This window comes from Oncorhynchus clarkii, chromosome 5 (genome assembly GCF_045791955.1).
Source record: "Oncorhynchus clarkii lewisi isolate Uvic-CL-2024 chromosome 5, UVic_Ocla_1.0, whole genome shotgun sequence".
Taxonomy (NCBI): Eukaryota; Metazoa; Chordata; class Actinopteri; order Salmoniformes; family Salmonidae; genus Oncorhynchus; species Oncorhynchus clarkii.
The window spans coordinates 96689523-96707224 of NC_092151.1; the positions used below are offsets into that span (position 1 = coordinate 96689523).

General features: G+C 45.4%; 1 protein-coding gene across 1 annotated transcript in view; it reads left to right on the forward strand.

The window, feature by feature from the left end:
* Positions 1–17702, forward strand: part of LOC139410297 (gamma-aminobutyric acid receptor subunit gamma-3) — a 244740-nt gene that overhangs the window by 197101 nt on the left and 29937 nt on the right. The window contains exon 6 of the mRNA XM_071155787.1: positions 17367–17504. Within this exon, the coding sequence (XP_071011888.1) occupies positions 17367–17504 (138 nt within the window). The remainder of the gene's footprint in view (positions 1–17366; positions 17505–17702) is intronic.

Genomic DNA, 17702 nt, shown 5'->3' on the forward strand with positions numbered 1-17702 from the left:
TCCCATTTATTCTCCATCCAACCCATTTATTCTCCATCCAACCCATTTATTCTCTATCCATCCCATTTATTCTCCATCCAACCCATTTATTCTCCATCCAACCCATTTATTCTCCATCCAACCCATTTATTCTCTATCCAACCCATTTATTCTCCATCCAACCCATTTATTCTCCATCCAACCCATTTATTCTCCATCCAACCAATTTATTCTCCATCCAACCCATTTATTCTCCATCCAACCCATTTATTCTCCATCCATCCCATTTATTCTCCCTCCATCCCATTTATTCTCCATCCAACCCATTTATTCTCCATCCAACCCATTTATTCTCCCTCCATCCCATTTATTCTCCATCCATCCCATTTATTCTCCATCCAACCCATTTATTCTCCATCCAACCCATTTATTCTCCATCCAACCCATTTATTCTCCATCCAACACATTTATTCTCCATCCAACCCATTTATTCTCCATCCATCCCATTTATTCTCCATCCAACCCATTTATTCTCCATCCAACCCATTTCTTCTCCATCCAACCCATTTATTCTCCATCCAACCCATTTATTCTCCATCCAATCCATTAATTCTCCATCCATCCCATTTATTTTCCATCCATCCCATTTATTCTCCATCCAACCCATTTATTCTCCATCCAACCCATTTATTCTCCATCCATCCCATTTATTCTCCATCCAACCCATTTATTCTCCATCCAACCCATTTATTCTCCATCTAACCCATGTATTCAGATCTGGCAGTTCAAAGAGGATCGTTTCTAAGGTTATCAATTGAGCCAAGTTGTTGTTCATTAGCGTCATACATTGTATTCTTCTTGTGCAATGTACTGTTCTGTTTGTCTGTCTGGACTGTCTGCCTGTCTTGGTGAGAATCTTCATTTAATAAAATACTTATTTTTTTTGTCTGCCTATTAGTATTTTACATTTAAGTATGACCTCCTAAAACTACAACCGTCGTTTGGGCGTCATGGGAATGTAACATTTTAATACATTGAAACATTTTACTTGCCTAAAATCTTGTGACATGAAACACTTTTAATTCCTTGTATTTTAATGGCAGTGTTATTTATTACTATTAATATAATAATGTGTAAAATTGGACATTCAATTTAAGACTCGGTTTCAACAATCATCAGCTGATTCAGAAAAATCCTTTTCAGAATGACAGTAAAGTGAATAGGTTTTTATAAGTTGTTTTGATGTCTCATACATTACGAAAAGGATAGTCCAAACTATACAGGCCAGACATGTAGACCTATAGCATATTTAAAACATGTTCAAAAGCCAAAAAATATATACAATTAATTTTATTCAACGGCTTCACCCGAGTGTCCACACCAGACAGCGTAGGACAGCACTATTCCAACGTTATAGTCTTGTGAATCTCTCTGGCATATTTTGTCAAACTATTGTTACTTTGTGTCTCTTAAATCACAATGTTTCAATTTCTATAGTCATGTGGCAGTTAATTGAAATGTCACAATGTTCTCCAACGGTGAACATTTAATTTAGGCCAAATGAAGAACAGCTATGCATGATGTAATGAACAGGCGCTAACACAAACATTGTAACACGTTATTTTAAAAAATACTCAAACAGGCAGCTATTCTGCGTCACATTTTATGATGTCTGAAGTGAAATAGAAAGATGAACACCGCGTTGGTTCCACCAGGCTAATCATTACCACCGTTGGATAATGTAATCAGTACTCTGTGTGTTTGCGTGACCAACCAGTATCTTTGAGGGGCCAGGAGCTGCTCTATGCTGCCATACCCATCATTGGGTTGCTCTCAAAGACCTCACCCCCCAGCCTCACCTCTTGTCTGCTCACCAACTGTTGTTGATGGGGAGATCAGAATTAAGTAGGTTTAGTCTGACCTGTTCAAACTTCAGCATAAGACAAGTGATATCAAACACAAACTGCCTTTGGTAATAGAACAGTGACTATGTGTGTGTTCACAGAAACATATATGGAGACTTGCAAGATGTGACAACTTCCAGACAGGCTAGATACTGATGTCTCTGAACGGACAGAGACCTGGCACTCTGACAGACAGGCTTGATACTGATGTCTCTGAATGGACAGAGACCTCGCACTCTGACAGACAGATACTGATGTCTCTGAATGGAGAGAGACCTGGCACTGTGACAGACAGGCTTGATACTGATGTCTCTGAATGGAGAGAGATCTGGCACTCTGACAGACAGATACTGATATCTCTGAATGGACAGAGACCTGGCACTGTGACAGAAAGGCTTGATACTGATGTCTCTGAATGGACAGAGAGCTGGCACTGTGACAGACAGGCTTGATACTGATGTCTCTGAATGGAGAGAGATCTGGCACTCTGACAGACAGATACTGATAACTCTGAATGGACAGAGACCTGGCACTCTGAAAGACAGATACTGATGTCTCTGAATGGACAGAGACCTGGCACTCTGACAGACAGGCTTGATACTGATGTCTCTGAATGGAGAGAGACCTGGCACTCTGACAGACAGGCTTGATACTGATGTCTCTGAATGGAGAGAAAGACTTGGCACTCTGACAGACAGGCTTGATACTGATGTCTCTGAATGGAGAGAGACCTGGCACTCTGACAGACAGGCTTGATACTGATGTCTCCGAATGGAGAGGGGCCTGGCACTCTGACAGACAGGATTGATACTGACGTCTCTGAATGGACAGAGACCTGGCACTGTGACAGACAGGCTTGATACTGATGTCTCTGAATGGAGAGAGATCTGGCACTCTGACAGACAGATACTGATATCTCTGAATGGACAGAGACCTGGCACTCTGAAAGACAGATACTGATGTCTCTGAATGGAGAGAGACCTGGCACTCTGACAGACAGGCTTGATACTGATGTCTCTGAATGGAGAGAAAGACTTGGCACTCTGACAGACAGGCTTGATACTGATGTCTCTGAATGGAAAGAGACCTGGCACTCTGACAGACAGGCTTGATACTGATGTCTCTGAATGGAGAGAGACCTGGCACTCTGACAGACAGGGTTGATACTGATGTCTCTGAATGGAGAGAAAGACTTGGCACTCTGACAGACAGATACGGATGTCTCTGAATGGAGAGAGACCTGGCACTCTGACAGACAGGCTTGATACTGATGTCTCTGAATGGAGAGAAAGACTTGGCACTCTGACAGACAGGCTTGATAGTGATGTCACTGAATGGAGAGACAAACTTGGCACTCTGACAGACAGGCTTGATACTGATGTCTCTGAATGGAGAGAAAGACTTGGCACTCTGACAGACAGGCTTGATACTGATGTCTCTGAATGGAGAGAAAGACTTGGCACTCTGACAGACAGATACTGATGTCTCTGAATGGAGAGAGACCTGGCACTCTGACAGACAGGCTTGATACTGATGTCTCTGAATGGAGAGAGACCTGGCACTCTGACAGACAGGCTTGATACTGATGTCTCTGAATGGAGAGAGACCTGGCACTGACAGACAGATACGGATGTCTCTGAATGGAGAGAGACCTGGCACTCTGACAGACAGGCTTGATACCGATGTCTCTGAATGGAGAGAGACCTGGCACTCTGACAGACAGGCTTGATACTGATGTCTCTGAATGGAGAGAAAGACTTGGCACTCTGACAGACAGGCTTAAAACTGATGTCTCTGAATGGAGAGAAAGACTTGGCACTCTGACAGACAGGCTTGATACTGATGTCTCTGAATGGAGAGAAAGACTTGGCACTCTGACAGACAGGCTTGATACTGATGTCTCTGAATGGAGAGAAGGACTTGGCACTCTGAAAGACAGGCTTGATACTGATGTCTCTGAATGGAGAGAAAGACTTGGCACTCTGACAGACAGATACTGATGTCTCTGAATGGAGAGAGACCTGGCACTCTGACAGACAGGCTTGATACTGATGTCTCTGAATGGAGAGAGACCTGGCACTCTGACAGACAGATACTGATGTCTCTGAATGGAGAGAAAGACTTGGCACTCTGACAGACAGGCTTGATACTGATGTCTCTGAATGGAGAGAAAGACTTGGCACTCTGACAGACAGATACTGATGTCTCTGAATGGAGAGAGACCTGGCACTCTGACAGACAGGCTTGATACTGATGTCGCTGAATGGAGAGAGACCTGGCACTCTGACAGACAGATACTGATGTCTCTGAATGGAGAGAAAGACTTGGCACTCTGACAGACAGATACTGATGTCTCTGAATGGAGAGAGACCTGGCACTCTGACAGACAGGCTTGATACTGATGTCTCTGAATGGAGAGAAAGACTTGGCACTCTGACAGACAGATACTGATGTCTCTGAATGGAGAGAGACCTGGCACTCTGACAGACAGGCTTGATACTGATGTCTCTGAATGGAGAGAGACCTGGCACTCTGACAGACAGGCTTGATACTGATGTCTCTGAATGGAGAGAGACCTGGCACTGACAGACAGATACTGATGTCTCTGAATGGTCAGGGACCTGGCACTCTGACAGACAGATACTGATGTCTCTGAATGGAGAGAGACCTGGCACTCTGACAGACAGATACTGATGTCTCTGAATGGAGAGAAAGACTTGGCACTGCATTAACATTTCACTAGACAACTTTTACTTGTCTTGTGTTTTTTTTAATTATTGAATGGCATCAGCCAATATGGGGAGGGAGGAACACTGTATATTCTGAACCAGGATCAGTCCATATGGGGAGGGAGGAACCCTGTATATTCTGAACCAGGATCAGTCAATATGAGGAGGGAGGAACCCTGTGTATTCTGGACCAGGATCAGTCAATATGAGGAGGGAGGAACCCTGTGTATTCTGGACCAGGATCAGTCAATATGAGGAGGGAGAAACCCTGTGTATTCTGGACCAGGATCAGGTATCAGTCAATATGAGGAGGGAGAAACCCTGTGTATTCTGGACCAGGATCAGTCAATATGAGGAGGGAGAAACCCTGTGTATTCTGGACCAGGATCAGTCAATATGGGGAGGGAGAAACCCTGTGTATTATGGACCAGGATCAGGTATCAGTCAATATGAGTAGGGAGAAACCCTGTGTATTCTGGACCAGGATCAGTCAATATGGGGAGGGAGAAACCCTGTGTATTCTGGACCAGGATCAGTCCATATGGGGAGGGAGGAACCCTGTGTATTCTGGACCAGGATCAGTCCATATGGGGAGGGAGGAACACTGTATATTCTGGACCAGGATCAGTACATATGGGGAGGGAGGAACCCTGTGTATTCTGGACCAGGATCAGTCAATATGAGGAGGGAGAAACCCTGTGTATTCTGGACCAGGATCAGTCAATATGAGGAGGGAGAAACCCTGTGTATTCTGGACCAGGATCAGGTATCAGTCAATATGAGGAGGGAGAAACCCTGTGTATTCTGGACCAGGATCAGTCCATATGGGGAGGGAGGAACCCTGTGTATTCTGGACCAGGATCAGTCAATATGAGGAGGGAGAAACCCTGTGTATTCTGAACCAGGATCAGGTATCAGTCAATATGAGGAGGGAGAAACCCTGTGTATTCTGGACCAGGATCAGTCAATATGAGGAGGGAGAAACCCTGTGTATTCTGGACCAGGATCAGTCAATATGAGGAGGGAGAAACCCTGTGTTTTCTGGACCAGGATCAGGTATCAGTCAATATGAGGAGGGAGAAACCCTGTGTATTCTGGACCAGGATCAGTCAATATGAGGAGGGAGAAACCCTGTGTATTCTGAACCAGGATCAGTCCATATGGGGAGGGAGAAACCCTGTGTATTCTGGACCAGGATCAGTCAATATGAGGAGGGAGAAACCCTGTGTATTCTGGACCAGGATCAGTCCATATGGGGAGGGAGAAACCCTGTATATTCTGGATCAGGGAACTCCTGTTATATACGGGACATCACACAGGAAGAACACTTCTTCAATGGTTTTATGTAAAGGATGGTTCTAGATCAGGGAACTCCTGTTATATATGGGACATCACACAGGAAGAACACTTCTTCAATGGTTTTATGTAAAGGATGGTTCTAGATCAGGGAACTCCTGTTATATACGGGACATCACACAGGATAACACTTCTTCTATGGTTTTACTCTGACAGACAGGCTTGATACTGACACTTCTTCTATGGTATTATGTAAAGGATGGTTTATTCTATATGGACCTGTTACTACATTTAAAAGTTATCAAAACACTTAGTTTAGAATATCTACAGAAACTCAGCATTCTCATATTGATCTGTAGCAGGTATTCCCAACCTGGGTTAATGCCGTCGTAATGTGATTCACATTTGATTTTTTAAACAGTTTCAAACGGTCCATTTTCCAACGGGGTTGTACATTTAGGTGAGGTTTTTTTCTTCTCTAGCCTGAGTAGCCTTGTTTCACTGCCAAAATTGAAACCATCTAGTGTTCTGCGAAATAACACAATGTCAAATAATTAATATCCAATCACATGAACCATCTCGCAGAAATTCCACTAATGCTATGTTACCAAACGTAGCTGTGCTGATGACGCAAAAGCCATGACAGGGAGACATAGTGGAGTGGTAACGCGCATACAAGCAGTTGCTCCTGATGTCACTTGGGTACACTGCATCATCCACCGAGAGGCTCTTGGGTACACTGCAGCATCCACGGAGAGGCTCTTGGGTACACTGCAGCATCCACCGAGAGGCTCTTGCTGCCAAGGGAATACCTGACAGCTCGAACGGTGTTTTGGACACTACAGTGAAAATGGTTCACTTAAAACAAGGGCCCTGAACTCTTGTGCATTTTCAGCAATATGGGCAGCGACCATGTAACGCTTCTACAGCATACAGAAGGGCGCAGGTTATCAAGGGGCAAAGTATTGACAGGTTTTTTTTAATTGAGAGTTTTTTTAACTGAACATAATTTAAACTTGTCTGACTGCTTGCATGATGAGTTTCTCACATGAGTGGCTGGGTGATGTCTTTTCTCACCTGAATGATCTGAATCTAGGATTACAGGGACTCTCCGCAACTATGTGCAGAACAAAATTGAGGCTATGATTAAGAAGTTGGAGCTCCTCTCTGTCTGCATTAACAAGAACAACACACAGGTCTTTCCATCATTGTATGATTTTTTTTGTGTGTTTGCAAATGAACTCAAGCTTATGGACAATGTCAAACGTGATAAAGCGAAATACCTGAGTGAGTTGGGTGCTCAATTAAGCAGGTACTTTCGTTAATCCCTTTCATGCCTCCAGTCCACTTACCAATATCTGAACAAGTCGAAATTGCAACAAGTGGTTCTGTGAAAATGTAATCAGAAGCCACTACCAGATTTCTGGATAGGGCTGCGCTCAGAGTATCCTGCCTTGGCAAATCACACTGTTAAGACACTGATGCCCTTTGCAACCACGTACCTATGTGAGAGTGGATTCTCGGCCCTCATGAAAACTAAATACAGGCACAGACTGTGTGTGGAAAATGATTTAAGACTGAGACGCTCTCCAATACAACCCAACATTACAGAGTTATGTGCATCCTTTCAGGCACACCCTTCTCATTAACCTGATGAACAAATAAGGTTTTATAGATGGTTAAATAAAGAGCAAAATTATTGATTATTACATTTGTGCCCTGGTCCTATAAGAGCTATTTGTCACTTCCCACGAACACAAATTCTTATGTTTTAATAAGTGTGTGTGTGTGTGTGTGTGTGTGTGTGTGTGTGTGTGTGTGTGTGTGTGTGTGTGTGTGTGTGTGTGTGTGTGTGTGTGTGTGTGTGTGTGGCAGGCTTACAATGATGGCAAAAAACAACATTTGAGAGTGCTCTAACCCTGGTGCTAGAGGGGGTACACAACTGGAGCTCTGGCATCTCACCGTACATCTGCCTGTAGTTATTGAACTCAACCTGCAGGAGGTTTGTTGTGACTGAGTGGAGAGGAAACCGCTGCGGACAAGGTTCTGACAGATGGGATGTGTCTTGGTGGTGGCAAGGACACACCCACATCCAACCACACCCCCAAGCCAACTCACGTTTGGCTTCTGTCATGGCCGCCAGCATTTCTTGAGGAGCAAGCCAAAAAACGAGGCCAAATCAGCGGGTGAAGTTCCCCTTCAAGCTCTTTGTCTTATTACATCCGTCCAAAAGGGAACTTTTAATTCATCGATTAAGGCAACCAGATCTCATGAATTAACGATTTGAATGAGGTTTAATATAAATGAGTGTCTCCGCTGTGCATTGTTACTGCTTAGTGTTTGACCTGCTTGCCTCTGGTCCAGAGAGATCGCTGATCATTTGTTTGTATTACAGGATTTGCATATTGCCTGTGTAAGCCAGGTTTTCGCCTTTGAAAAGTATTCTGTTGGGGCTCTGAACTCAGACAAAGATAATAAATGGAGGGATGCGGAACAAAGTTCCCTCCTTGCATTGTAGGAGAAGCTCATTCCACCCTTGCATTGTAGGAGAAGCTCATTCACATTCCTCATACCCTTCGGCTGATCTCTCTCTCTCTCTCTCCAACCCTCTCCTCCACTTCCCCATTCACTTTCTTTATCTCCCTCTGTTCTCCCTTACCCACACTCTGTCCCTCTCCCCCGTTCTCTCCCTGTCCCCCGCTCTCTCCCTCTCCCCTGTTCTCTCCCTCTACCCTGTTCTCTCCCTCTACCCTGTTCTCTCCCTCTACCCTGTTCTCTCCCTCTACCCTGTTCTCTCCCTCTCCCCCACTCTCTCCCTCTACCCTGTTATCTCCCTCTACCCTGTTCTCTCCCTCTACCCTGTTCTCTCCCTCTACCCTGTTCTCTCCCTCTACCCTGTTCTCTCCCTCTACCCTGTTCTCTCCCCCTACCCTGTTCTCTCCCCCTACCCTGTTCTCTCCCTCTCCCCCACTCTCTCCCTCTACTCTGTTCTCTCCCTCTACCCTGTTCTCTCCCTCTCCCCCACTCTCTCCCTCTACCCTGTTCTCTCCCTCTACCCTGTTCTCTCCCTCTCCCCCACTCTCTTCCCCTACCCTGTTCTCTCCCTCTACCCTGTTCTCTCCCTCTACCCTGTTCTCTCCCCCTACCCTGTTCTCTCCCCCTACCCTGTTCTCTCCCTCTCCCCCACTCTCTCCCTCTACTCTGTTCTCTCCCTCTACCCTGTTCTCTCCCTCTCCCCCACTCTCTCCCTCTACCCTGTTCTCTCCCTCTACCCCGTTCTCTCCCTCTCCCCCACTCTCTTCCCCTACCCTGTTCTCTCCCTCTACCCTGTTCTCTCCCTCTACCCTGTTCTCTCCCTCTACCCTGTTCTCTCCCTCTACCCTGTTCTCTCCCCCTACCCTGCTCTCTCCCTCTCCCCCACTCTCTCCTTCTACTCTGTTCTCTCCCTCTACCCTGTTCTCTCCCTCTCCCCCACTCTCTCCCCCTACCCTGTTCTCTCCCTCTCCCCCACTCTCTCCTTCTACTCTGTTCTCTCCCTCTAGCCTGTTCTCTCCCTCTACCCTGTTCTCTCCCCCTACCCTGTTCTCTCCCCCTACCCTGTTCTCTCCCTCTCCCCCACTCTCTCCTTCTACTCTGTTCTCTCCCTCTACCCTGTTCTCTCCCTCTCCCCCACTCTCTCCCTCTACCCTGTTCTCTCCCTCTCCCCCTCTCTGTCCCTCTCCCCAGCTCTCTCCCTCTACCCTGTTTTCTCCCTCTCCCCCACTCTGTCCCTCTCCCCAGCTCTGTCCCTCTCCCCAGCTCTGTCCCTCTCCCCAGCTCTGTCCCTCTCCCCCATTCTGTCCCTCTCCCCAGCTCTCTCCCTCTACCCTGTTTTCTCCCTCTCCCCCATTCTGTCCCTCTCCCCAGCTCTGTCCCTCTCCCCCATTCTGTCCCTCTCCCCAGCTCTGTCCCTCTCCCCCATTCTGTCCCTCTCCCCAGCTCTGTCCCTCTCCCCCTACCCTGTTCTCTCCCTCTCCCCCATTCTGTCCCTCTCCCCCTCTCTGTCCCTCTCCCCCATTCTGTCCCTCTCCCCCTCTCTGTCCCTCTCCCCCACTCTGTCCCTCTCCCCCACTCTGTCCCTCTCCCCAGCTCTGTCCCTCTCCCCCTAACCTGTTCTCTCCCTCTCCCCTGTTCTCTCCCTCTCCCCCACTCTCTCCCTCTACCCTGTTTTCTCCCTCTCCCCCTCTCTGTCCCTCTCCCCCATTCTGTCCCTCTCCCCCTCTCTGTCCCTCTCCCCCACTCTGTCCCTCTCCCCCATTCTCTCCCTCTCCCCAGCTCTGTCCCTCTACCCTGTTTTCTCCCTCTCCCCCTCTCTGTCCCTCTCCCCCATTCTGTCCCTCTCCCCCACTCTGTCCCTCTCCCCAGCTCTGTCCCTCTCCCCAGCTCTGTCCCTCTCCCCAGCTCTGTCCCTCTACCCTGTTTTCTCCCTCTCCCCCTCTCTGTCCCTCTCCCCCATTCTGTCCCTCTCCCCCATTCTGTCCCTCTCCCCCATTCTGTCCCTCTCCCCCATTCTGTCCCTCTCCCCCATTCTGTCCCTCTCCCCCATTCTGTCCCTCTCCCCCATTCTGTCCCTCTCCCCCTCTCTGTCCCTCTCCCCCATTCTGTCCCTCTCCCCCATTCTGTCCCTCTCCCCCATTCTGTCCCTCTCCCCCATTCTGTCCCTCTCCCCCATTCTGTCCCTCTCCCCAGCTCTGTCCCTCTCCCCCATTCTGTCCCTCTCCCCAGCTCTGTCCCTCTCCCCAGCTCTGTCCCTCTCCCCCACTCTGTCCCTCTCCCCAGCTCTGTCCCTCTCCCCAGCTCTGTCCCTCTCCCCCATTCTGTCCCTCTCCCCCTCTCTGTCCCTCTCCCCCAGTCTGTCCCTCTCCCCAGCTCTGTCCCTCTCCCCCTCTCTGTCCCTCTCCCCCATTCTGTCCCTCTCCCCCTCTCTGTCCCTCTCCCCCATTCTGTCCCTCTCCCCCATTCTGTCCCTCTCCCCCATTCTGTCCCTCTCCCCCATTCTGTCCCTCTCCCCCATTCCCATTCCATTTTGCTCTGTGTTCGTCTCCACCTATCATTATACCACCGTGTCACTCAGGATTATTTAGGCTCTGATTCAGTTTTTCCTGTTCATCAGAAGCAGAATGTAAACTGGGCTGAGAGAATATTAGCATTTAAACTGTCATGATAACCTCCTCACCTGTCATGATAACCTCCTCACCTGTCATGATAACCTCCTCACCTGTCATGATAACCTCCTCACCTGTCATGATCGCCTCTTCACCTTAGTCTGAAAAGCCAGATCTATCATATCCAAATGATTGTGAATTGTTGAGATTTTATGAAATATCAAATTTGGTAGAGGACTTTACTATTCCCATAGACCCGTGTTTAATTTAAACATACAATATAACATTTTGCCATATGATATTTAATTTTAACCAATTTTAACCATTTTAATTTAGCTCTACAGACCTTCATTAAGACCTATGAGGTTAGCTCTACAGACCATTAAAACCTATGAGGTTAGCTCTACAGACCTTCATTAAGACCTGAGTTTATCTCTACAGACCATTAAGACCTATGAGGTTAGCTATACATACCTTCATTAAGACCTGAGGTTAGACCTATGAGGTTAGCTCTACAGACCATTAAGACCTATGAGGTTAGCTCTACAGACCTTCATTAAGACCTGAGGTTAGCTCTACAGACCTTCATTAAGACCTATGAGGTTAGACCTATGAGGTTAGCTCTACAGACCTTCATTAAGACCTATGAGGTTAGACCTATGAGGTTAGCTCTACAGACCATTAAGACCTATGAGGTTAGACCTATGAGGTTAGCTCTACAGACCTTCATTAAGACCTATGAGGTTAGACCTATGAGGTTAGCTCTACAGACCATTAAGACCTAAGGTTAGCTCTACAGACCTTCATAAAAACCTATGAGGTTAGACCTATGAGATTAGCTCTACAGACCATTAAGACCTATGAGGTTAGCTCTACAGACCATTAAGACCTGAGGTTAGCTCTACAAACCATTACGACCTGAGGTTAGCTCTACAGACCATTAAGACCTATGAGGTTAGCTCTACAGACCTTCATTAAGACCTGAGGTTAGACCTATGAGGTTAGCTCTACAGACCATTAAGATATATGAGGTTAGCTCTACAGACCATTAAGACCTATGAGATTAGCTCTACAGACCATTAAGACCTATGAGGTTAGCTCTACAGACCATTAAGACCTATGAGATTAGCTCTACAGACCATTAAGACCTATGAGGTTAGCTCTACAGACCTTCATTAAGACCTGAGGTTAGACCTATGAGGTTAGCTCTACAGACCATTAAGACATATGAGGTTAGCTCTACAGACCATTAAGACCTATGAGATTAGCTCTACAGACCATTAAGACCTATGAGGTTAGCTCTACAGACCATTAAGACCTATGAGATTAGCTCTACAGACCATTAAGACCTGAGGTTAGCTCTACAAACCATTACGATCTGAGGTTAGCTCTACAGACCATTAAGACATGAGGTCAGCTCTACAGACCATTAAGACCTGAGGTTAGCTCTACAGACCATTAAGACATGAGGTTAGCTCTACAGACCTTCATTGAGACCTATGAGGTTAGCTCTACAGACCATTAAGACATGAGGTTAGCTCTACAGACCATTAAGACATGAGGTTAGCTCTACAGACCATTAAGACCTATGAGGTTAGCTCTACAGACCTTCATTAAGACCTGAGGTTAGCTCTACAGACCTTCATTGAGACCTGAGGTTAGCTCTGCAAATGACCAGGTTTTTTCTCTCTCCCTGAAATCAGCCGTTGTCCCTTAATTGTTCATTTTAGATTAATATAGTCGATGCTGCGAGCATCAAGATGAATAGACTCAGTTGAATGTGTGAATAGCACAGCAATTAGACCATATTGATTGGACCAGACTAGGGTAAAATTCACGTTTTTTTTGTCTTCTTGAACCACAATGAATCATAGACATTGTGCTAGACTCTAGCTACACTACTTGACTAAAAGTATGTGGACACCTGCTGGCCAAACATCTCATTCCAAAATCATGAGCATTAATATGGAGTTGCTTTTGCTGCTATAACTGCCTCCACTCTTCTGGGGAGGCTTTCCACTAGATGTTGGAAAATTGCTGCGGGTCTTGTTTCCACAAGAGCATTAGTGACGTCGGGAGCTGGTGTTGGCTTGGAACGCAGTCAGCATTCCAATTCATCCCAAATGTGTTCGATGGGGTTGAGGTCAGGTGCAGGCCAGTTAAGTTCTTCCACACATATCTCGACAAACCATTTCTGTATGGACCTCAAATTGAGCACCAGGGCATTGTCGTGCTGAAACAGGATTGGGCCTTCCCCAAACTGTTGCCGCAAAGTAGGAAGCACAGAATCGTCTGGAATGTCATTGTTTGCTGAAGCGTTAAGATTTCCCCTTACTGGAACTAGTGGGCCCGAACCATGAAAACCAGCCGAAGACCATTATTCCTCCTCCGCCAAACTTTACAGTTGACACTATGCATTCGGGCAGGAAGTGGTCTCCTGGAATCTGCCAAACCCAGATTTGTCCATCGGACTACCAGATGGTAATGTGGGATTCATCACTTGCTTCCACTGAGTCCAATGACGACAAGCTCTACAGCGCTCCAGCCGATGCTTGGCGTTTCGCATGGTGATCTTAGCCAGGTGTGCAGCTGCTCGGCCATGGAAACCCATTTCATGAAGTGCAAGAAGAACAGTTCTTGTGCTGACGTTGCTTTCAGAGGCAGTTTGGAACTCAGTAGTGAGTTTTGCAACCCGAGGACAGACGATTTGGACGCACCAGCGTCAGCACTCGACGGTTCCGTTCTGTGAGCTTGTGTGTCTCCTGTACTCCCTGTTCACCCACGACTGCGTGGCCACGCACGCCTCCAACTCAATCATCAAGTTTGCGGACGACACAACAGTGGTAGGCTTGATTACCAACAACGACGAGACGGCCTACAGGGAGGAGGTGAGGGCCCTCGGAGTGTGGTGTCAGGAAAATAACCTCACACTCAACGTCAACAAAACTAAGGAGATGATTGTGGACTTCAGGAAACAGCAGAGGGAACACCCCCCTATCCACATCGATGGAACAGTAGTGGAGAGGGTAGCAAGTTTTAAGTTCCTCGGCATACACATCACAGACAAACTGAATTGGTCCACTCACACAGACAGCATCGTGAAGAAGGCGCAGCAGCGCCTCTTCAACCTCAGGAGGCTGAAGAAATTTGGCTTGTCACCAAAAGCACTCACAAACTTCTACAGATGCACAATCGAGAGCATCCTGGCGGGCTGTATCACCGCCTGGTATGGCAACTGCACCGCCCTCAACCGTAAGGCTCTCCAGAGGGTAGTGAGGTCTGCACAACGCATCACCGGGGGCAAACTACCTGCCCTCCAGGACACCTACACCACCCGATGTTACAGGAAGGCCATAAAGATCATCAAGGACATCAACCACCCGAGCCACTGCCTGTTCACCCCGCTATCATCCAGAAGGCGAGGTCAGTACAGGTGCATCAAAGCTGGGACCGAGAGACTGAAAAACAGCTTCTATCTCAAGGCCATCAGACTGTTAAACAGCCACCACTAACATTGAGTGGCTGCTGCCAACACACTGACACTGACTCAACTCCAGCCACTTTAATAATGGGAATTGATGGGAAATGATGTAAATATATCACTAGCCACTTTAAACAATGCTACCTTATATAATGTTACTTACCCTACATTATTCATCTCATATGCATACGTATATACTGTACTCTATATCATCGACTGTATCCTTATGTAATACATGTATCACTAGCCACTTTAACTATGCCACTTTGTTTACATACTCATCTCATATGTATATACTGTACTCGATACCATCTACTGTATCTTGCCTATGCTGCTCTGTACCATCACTCATTCATATATCCTTATGTACATATTCTTTATCCGCTTACACTGTGTATAAGACAGTAGTTTTGGAATTGTTAGTTAGATTACTTGTTGGTTATTACTGCATTGTCGGAACTAGAAGCACAAGCATTTCGCTACACTCGCATTAACATCTGCTAACCATGTGTATGTGACAAATAAAATTTGATTTGATTTGGTCTGTATAGAGTCCGGTCCTGTACAAGACTGACACATTTCTATTGGGTTTTATTTACTGCAGTGTCTACTAATGGTCAAAAAGCACAGCTGCTTTCCCACTGTATATCGCTATAGAATTTCCACAAATGCCTTACTCTACGTCATTCCCAAACATTCTAGGAAAGTATGAAAACGTGAAAAATGACCATATCTAAGTGCTCGCTTCCCAGAAAATGTAAAAAAATATATATAATAATAATAATTGTATAGAAGAAATTGGCATATTCTTGCTGAGGGTATATATAAACAGATAATATATATATATATATATAATATATAATATAAACATATTTTAAATATATTTAATGTTGATAAAATGCTGTCAGTTCCACTTTAAATATATAATAAATATATATACATTTATATAATAAACCATGAGGAAACCTGTAGGAAACGTTCTGCTGAAGGTCTGAACTTCACCAAGAAGAACGTTGCTTCTTAATGTTCTTGGAACAATTTCAAAGCATCATTTTATATAGAACCATGATGAAACCTGTAGGAAACATTATGCTAAAGTATTGAAATTCCCCAAGAAGAACGTTGCTTCTTAACGTTCTCTGATCTATTTGAGAACATTCCTAGAACATTACCAAAATGTTAATGAAATGTTACCATGTTTGAACTTTTAGGAAACCTTCTGTTACAGTAATGAAATACCAAGAAAATAATATTATTTTGCCAAGTTCCTTAAATGTGCTGAGTGCGCTCCAAAGCCAATAAACTATCCTGCACCATTTCCAGAAAGTTGTGGCAAGGTTGTATGCAAAAGAACTATACTCTCACCAAGATCTAATAAACATATGGTTCTCAGAACATTGTGTGCTAGCTGGGTAGCTACTGAAACAACCTCATGACATTACTGTCCAGGATCATTCCACTTCAAAAAGCACAGGAAAATATGATTTTGATACCCACCATCTCAGATTGTTCTGAAGTCGTTTCTGTAATTAATTAGCATTCCTGCAACATTATTTTGTTGAAAATAATTTTATCTCAGAGAACTTATGCTAATTAATTGCACCCAAATTTGCCATTTTAATTGATAGGATTCTGATAATATTCAATAAATATAGTATCCAAAATCCAATTTGGATCCAAATTTTTGCCTACCAATGAGTAAGACATGAGGAAACAGTCCTCTATATTTGTCAAGTAGTATGTAGCTGTGGCTTGGAGTATTGCTGCTCCATACTATGTAAGTTATTCCCTGTGAATCTGGTGTTTTTTTCTCCCCTATTCAGATAAATTATGTGAAAGTACCCTATTTTGAACACTAGATGCCGCTGTTGCTGCTATACCGCCACACACTTATCCATTTTTCTGTACTGGTGTTTATTGTATAGATCACAACATTTATTTTTTGCAATATTGTGTAGAAAAACAATAGATTTGGGCTCATTATGAAAATAAATTGTGGTCATCCTCACAATTCAAGCCTGTCCTCAATGAAAGCGATGATCAGATGGGAAGGCCATCCCTTAACACAAAGATGAATGGACTCCTGTATTGAACCAAACCTCTGCTTTCCTCCCCACTCTGTCTTCTTCATTCAGACTGTCTTTTCAATAGCTCGCTGTGCTCCAACCAAATACACTAATGTCACCCTGGGCCTATCAGTCTGTCTGTAGGAGCATCTAGCATCACTATGGTGATGCTGTGTTGTTGAATTTGAGATGTAAAACACATTTTCAGAAAGAGATACAATATATTATTAATATTATTATTAGGGTGGAGGGAGGGAGAGAGACAAGAGAGGGGGAGGTGGAGAAAGAGAGAGAGGGGGAGGTAGAGAAAGAGATAGGTGGGGAGGTGGAGAAAGAGAGAGGTGGAGAAAGAGAGAGAGGGGGAGAGACAAGAGAGGTGGAGGTGGAGAAAGAGAGAGGTGGAGAAAGAGAGAGAGGGGGAGAGACAAGAGAGATGGAGGTGGAGAAAGAGAGAGGTGGAGAAAGAGAGAGGTGGGGAGGTGGAGAAAGAGAGAGGGGGAGGGGGAGGTGGAGAAAGAGAGGTAGAATAGAGAGGTCTCAATGCTGTCTGATTCCAGAAGGGTAGTCACACCTCATTAATCTGCTCTGTGTCATTCCAGATGGGTAGTCACACCTCATTATCCTGCTATGTGTCATTCCAGAAGGGTAGTCACACCTCATTAATCTGCTCTGTGTCATTTCAGATGTGTAGTCACACCTCATTAACCTGCTCTGTGTCATTCCAGATTGGTAGTCACACCTCATTAACCTGCTCTGTGTAATTCCAGATGGCTACCCGAGAGATGAAATGATCTACAAGTGGAGGAAGAACTCCGTGGAGACATCCGACCAGAGGTCCTGGAGACTCTATCAGTTTGACTTCATGGGACTACGCAACACCTCACACATAGTCAAGACAACAGCAGGTAAGGTTGTTTACCATTAGTGTTATATTTGGTAATAATTTATTTTAATGAATGTGTATGTGAGTGTTCTGAGTCATGAATAAAGATGTTAACTGATACCCTGTCTCCTGTTGGTCACTATCTCTCTATCCCTCTAAACTGACATCTCTTGCAGAGTTTACCCTTAGCAATTTGTAAGAGTAAGAGGCCCAGCCAGAG